This window comes from Charadrius vociferus, unplaced genomic scaffold (assembly GCF_000708025.1).
Source record: "Charadrius vociferus isolate BGI_N301 unplaced genomic scaffold, ASM70802v2 scaffold1608, whole genome shotgun sequence".
Classification (NCBI taxonomy): domain Eukaryota; kingdom Metazoa; phylum Chordata; class Aves; order Charadriiformes; family Charadriidae; genus Charadrius; species Charadrius vociferus.
Window position 1 is genome coordinate 117,195 of NW_009649572.1, and position 6,119 is coordinate 123,313.

The following is a 6,119-nucleotide window of genomic DNA, read 5'->3' on the forward strand; positions in this document are numbered from 1 at the left end:
GCAGGACGTGTTCCCATCGGCTTACGGGTGTTGTGTTGCTCAGACGGCACAGCTGCGTCCTGCCACTAAAACAGGGCTAAATCTCCCCATTTCGGGCTGCCCTGTGGAAAGGAGCCCCCGGGGGAGGGGGTGTCCCAGCCCCTCACCGCAGAAGAGGTGCCCACGGGGTGAAGGGGGTTTTTGCGTGGCGCAGACGGGAAGGAGGACCTGGCCATGAGCCTCCAAGGGCTGGGAAAGGTCGTGTCACTCGCCTGTGAAGTTACCGGCCAGTTCACTGCCTGCGCGCTTCGCACGTTTGGGCAAACACCGGTTGTGCAGAGCTGGGTCAGAGAGTTGGTGGAAGCTGAGTGGGTTTGGGAACAGGGGCGAGCGGGGCGGGCTCTGGCTGAGCAGAGAGCCTCAGGTGCAGCAGTGGGGAGGCAGAAGGAGGGACCAGAGAGGAGCCACCTTGTCCAGCCGGAGGGAGCTTGCTCCCTGGCTGGTGGAAGGCAATGGGATGTGTTTGTCAGTGGCCCTGGTGCTGTGGGTGGCTCCTGACATCACTTATGGCCTCGCTCTTCTAGAGAGGGCACTGTGATGGAGGTAACCTTCAGGCTCTGAAGCCATCAGGAGAGGGAGCAGAGAAGTGTAGATATGATGACTTCACCAGGAAGAAAGCTTGGAAAACAGCTCTGTTTTCCATGGCTCATGGTGAATTTGTGCCATTCCCTAGAAGGAGTAATGAAAACCTGCTCTGAGCTTGTGTGGAGATGTGGCCAAAGCAGCAACGCGTGCTGAGCACGCACGGGGCTTGCTGCTGCGGGCTTCAGACCTCATCTCATGGCCCCGTCTGCGGGCACTCGGTCGGGGGAGAGAGAGCAGGTCGAGGCTGGTGGGTGCACTCCTGCGGGTCTGAAGGGCTGTGGGGAGCAGAGAGGGGCTGTTAAGGGAGACCTCCCTGCAGTGAACCGCTGATGGGTCACTCTTGCCATCAGCACGTTCAGCGTGTTTACCGTTGTTCTTCGGTGTAGGCTCAGAGGCAGCTCATTTTTACTGAAGCAGCATCACGTGGGGACCAAACTACCCTGGACCCGACGCTGTATTTTGACACCAACCTGTGTCACTTCTGTATTGGCAGAAAATACCTGTGCTGCACAGCAATCGCAGCCCACCACGCGGTCGAGCCGAGAGCTCCCCGCGGCGGGTGGCACGACCCCACCGCCCACCAGAGCATCATCCCCTCTCTCCTGGGGCCAGCAAGTCGCCTAAGCGGTCTGTGGGTCATGCGGGACGGGGGGAGATGTGGTGAAGCTGGGGACGTGGCGGTGGGGGTAAAGGCAGCCCCTGGGTCAGCGCCGGGGACCAGAATGGGCGAAGGTTGCAGCGAGCATCTTCTGCTGCAGCCTGGCAGCCCTCCCCTCCTCTTGCCGCAGGAAACCTGCTCTTTCTCCCACCGTGCTGTGTTGAGTGTGCGTATACTTGTGTAGGAGAGAGGGAAAAGGAGAGAAGGAGGAAAGACAGGAGAAGAGCGGGAAACTGTCATTTGTGGAAGATTTCCTCATAAATCATCAACAGTGTTGGTATTTGCATGGTGGTGGAGCCGGGTGCCCTGCCCAGGGTCAGAGCCCCATGGTGCCAGGCTCTGTCCTGAAGAGCTTGCAGCTGAAGTATGAAACAGGAGGTGACATGTGAAGAGAACAAACAGATGGGGAGAGCAGGAGCTGGTGAGGAGATAAATAGCAATAACTCTTTGAGTTTTTTCTGTGCCTTTGTCTGGAGGGTTTCAAAGCCATCTGAAACTGATACAAGCATCCCTCTCCTTGGGTTAAAGTACAGACAACTGTCTGGGACCAAGACCATGTTGTCCCGGAGAGCCTGGAAGGGTACCCGCTATCTGGAAGATGAGCTGGTTCATCTCCTGCCGGAAGAGACCCTGACTGAGCAGCCCTCTCCTCGTTTTCTTGCCCTGAGTGCTGTAGGACCGTGGAGGCAAGGGCCAGCCCCACCAGACTCCTCTCCATCCCTCCTCCCTGTCTTGCTCTTGCAGCACTGTCTGCCCGAGAAAATCCCACCAGCTCAGCAGTCCTGGGCTGCAGCATGAAAAGGGTGCATGAAAGATGGGTGCACTCATTTATTTAATAATTCGCCCACCCATATGGCCCTTCCTCAAAGAGGGTGGCCAGCATTGCGCTCACTCAGGCAGTCACTGGAGCACAGCAGGCACTGAAGAGCTCCTGTCCCCGCAATGGTAACTGTGGTCTCAAACCAAATGATCTTTTGTTTTGTCTTTTTCTCTTTAACTTAGGGAGCGAGTTTTCTGGGAGCCCATACAGCCACCCACAATATTCGACGTACAATGACTCCTGGAGGTTTCCCAACCCTGGACTACTGGGTAAGTTGCCGTGCTCGCCTTGCGGGCTCAATGCAAGATGTGTCCCCTTTGCAACCCAATGGCGATTGCCCCTGCTAGGGGGACTTCTCAAACAAGAAGCCCAAACCTCTTGTCTTCCCCTTTCTGACCGCGTAAAGTCCTTGCAGATGCACAAAATGTTGCCGGAAGGCAGGATCCCCATTGTTTTTGAGGGTGAAGAATCCATTTCAGACAAAACTTGGGGTGCTTTATGGGGAGTGCCGACTTCAGGGAGTCGCTGGTTGATCATGGCCAAGCACCAGCCCCATTGCTCCCCATGCTGTTGTTTCTCACTCGTTCAAGCACTTTGTTTTCCTCCCCGACCTCGCGTTGCGTTTCCTCCCCAGTTGTGTGTGTGTGCCCGATCCATCCCTCCTCTGCACGGGACCGCTGTGCCCGCGCAGCCTCGCTGGTTCCGGCACAGTCCCTGCGAGCGGTGGGGAACAGGAGCCCTGTGGCTCATGCAGGATCATGGCCCTCATGTGAAGGATAAACATAATCCATTTTACACCATTGTCAAAAGCTGGCCCACTTTGACCTTATATACATGTAGCATGCAGTAATTAGAATTTTTCCTTGCATAATTTACATGGATGAGGTAAGTAAAATACCAATTAATTGTCATCTCTCAACACAGGAGTAGCATGCCTTAGAGATTTCCAGATTTATGGATGACAGGGCTGTTATATGTGACCTCCAGCAGCGAAATAATTTTGAATTTTTGTCATACTTTTTTTATCAGGTTTCTTTGTTTTAAGTAATTGAGTCCCCATGTAATTGAGCCACCCAGGCTGTATTCATCATGGTTCTTGTCCTTAAACAAATCCTTGGGGAGCAATAGACAGCCTCTGCCTCCCGTGCCATGGTGCTGGTATAATGCTGCTATTTGCCGTGCCACATTTAAGGGTTTGTTAGCGCTTCCATCATAAATCAGCGGGCAGATCTCCAGCTAATATCGATGGGCATAGCTGCACAAAGCCAGGGGAGCCCCTGCACGGAGACCCGCAGTTTCCATGGCCACAGCCGGCAGCGCCTGTGGGATTTTGGCTTGGCCACATGGGGAAGATGCTTTAGCCAGGGGGAAGAGCGCGCACCGCGCTTTCTTCGTTTCTCGTGTTGCAGCTCCTTTGGAGGCAGGAGAGCTGCTTTAGCAAAGCTCTGCTGCGTGGACAGGACTGGGAAGCCAGGGTTTTGGGTGGCTTTTTAAATTTTGCTTGCAAACCAGTAAAGAAACTGGCATGATATGAAAAATAAATGGAAACGTATCCCCAGCCTTGCCTTTCCTCATGGAGAGAGGTCTTTTGGCCAGGCCCCCGGACTGCACACCGTGCTCCCACCTGTGGGTGCACTGGAGCCATCCCGGAGCCCTCCTGGAGCCCCCCCGGAGCCCCTCGCCGCCCTGCAGCAGGGGGCCACTCGTGGCCCTTCAACTCCGGCAGCAGCAGGTTGTGCCCACGACCTGTTCGGCTCCTCGTTTGGGGTGATGGCCTCGCATATGCTGTGAGCGTGCTGGCCAGGGCACCGGACAGGGGACATCCCCGTGCTGCCCTGAAGCTGGTGGAGATGGGCAGGTCTGGGTCAGGAGAAGACTTTGAAGCAGAGGCTGGTCGGGAGCCAGGATACCTTTTGCCTGTGCCATTCCCTTTTTTCCTTTTTCTCGCTTCCTTTTTGAATGATACATTTTGGGGGCAAGTTCTGCCTTCTCTTCGACGGTGCGGATGCGTGTGGATGAAGGGATGGTGTGTTCCCGCAGCAAGGCGTCGCAGGCTGGCGAGGGTTTCTACAGCAGTATTTACTCAGCAGCATGCTGTGAACGTGTGTTTAAATGAGGGAAGGGCAAAAAGATTTGGATGCTATTTTTTTCCTTCAGAAACCGCAGCTTTATTGAAATTGAAATGTTTCACGGTATAATGACAATACTAGCATTTTTTGCCAGTGGGAGTTGTTAAAATGTATGATCTCACTTCCTTGTTTTTATCCTCTTCGAAATACTTTGTTCCAATATTTTAAAAATCTTATGTTTCGGTAGACACAGAGTCAGTCACTGCACAGATGACGTTACCTTGCTTTGAGTGCGTAATCGCACGCAGGTTTGGAGTTAAGAGACTGGAAGTTTTGGTGCATCAAAAAGAAAAAGAAATGGGAATGTTTGTTCTGCAGCAAGTCCTAAGGGTGAACGTGCTGTTCCAGTTCAGCCTGGTCACAAAACCGGGAGCGCTGGAGTCTCCTGGAGGGGGGCTCCCCATGTCCGACCACTGGTCGTGTGTCCTGCCCCTCCCTGCACTGCTTGAGCTGGGCAGCGAGGTCTCGGTGAGCTGAGCCTTGGGGTTCCCATCACAGCAATCCTCTCTGTCAGAGAAGCACCGAAAGCGAAACGGTGGTCGGTTTGGAAGGGCATTTATTCGAAGTCAGCATCGTGCCACACAGGGCGCTGCGAAGGTCTGTGGCCCAGCTCTTCGGTGGAGAAGCCCACCCCGCTTGCCCGTGGCGCACAGCGCTGGAGGGCAAAGGCAGCGAGAGCACTCCGAGGGACGCTGCAAGGCCCTGGTACAGCTGTAGGACCACAGACGGAACGTCTCCCGGCTCAGCCGTAGGGTTGGACATGTCTCCTGTGCCCCGCAGCGGTGCCGCTTACCAGCAGCTCCGCATCCTCCCTGGGAGCCTGGTCCTGCGCTCCCCCTCCCCAGGCGCCCGCAGCCCCACCGGTCGTTCAGGGCAGGAACCTGCGGCAGAGCCTTAAAATCCTGCTCCGAGTCCCCTTGCGCATCCAGAAGGCTCCGTGTGACGAGCGCGAGCACCCGCAGTGGAGAGGAGGTTAATTTAAGCTGTATCCAGGATGCTTCCACTCTTCTCAGGAGTATATGTGAGAGCGTTCAGCAATTCTCTCCGGAGAGTGAGCTCTGGCAGTATCAGCCTCAAAGCAGAAACCTTGACAAAATTAATCAGGACTGGTACATGGACTGACACAGTTTGTTTTACTAAGTCCCGCTCCCTTCACTGAGATGAAAGTGTAATACTGCAGGCACTTAACAGCACCTACATTCAATTAATTCCCTGTGCTGGCAAGGAAGAATTGCACTGCAGCCATCACACCAGGCTGAAAGAGGAGCTAAAAGGAGAGATGCCGCGATTTGCAAGTGGCAGGAAGAAAGGGTACTTGGGTGAAAGATGGTTTTGGGGGGGAAATAAAGAGAACAGGGGCAGAGAGAGATGAGAATAATGAAACAAGTTTGGTCGTGAGTCTTTGTCCCGGGGTGTGGAGCAGCAGTGAGAGGTGTGCGCCGGTGTCTCCAGGGGAAGGCAGCACCATGCTCTCGGCGTGCAGGCGGTGGGGAGCGTCTGCCTGGCCCCAGAGGAGCACTGTCTGCTCTCCATCGCCCCATGCCTGCTCTGCCCTTGCTCTGCTGCTCCCCACTCCTCCGCATCGCGCAGCCACCTTCCACTGCCAGGCTGGGAACCGATGCAAACAGGTGACCGTGGTCCCTCCTCCCCAAATGCTGTGCCCTGTAGCTCTTGTGGAAGGGGAGACGACCGAGCTGCAGTCCTCCGAGGCGGTCAACAGAAGCATGGGAAGAAGAAGAAAAAATCTGCTCTGCAGCATCTTTCTGCTCTCCTGCCCCATCGCTGGCCCTGGCGGCACCCACACCCAGCTCTGCGGCATGGCACGGCACGGCACGGCACAGCACGGCACAGCACGGCATGGCAGCCTCTGCTGCGTGGGGTGGCTGCG

General features: G+C 55.4%; 1 protein-coding gene across 1 annotated transcript in view; it reads left to right on the forward strand.

Moving 5' to 3' along the window:
• The window catches only part of PAX5 (paired box 5), a gene marked incomplete at its 5' end in the record, with an annotated part of 206,804 nt that overhangs the window by 116,073 nt on the left and 84,612 nt on the right, over positions 1-6,119 (forward strand). Inside the window, one exon of the mRNA XM_009890328.1 lies at positions 2,285-2,371. Within this exon, the coding sequence (XP_009888630.1) occupies positions 2,285-2,371 (87 nt within the window). The remainder of the gene's footprint in view (positions 1-2,284; positions 2,372-6,119) is intronic.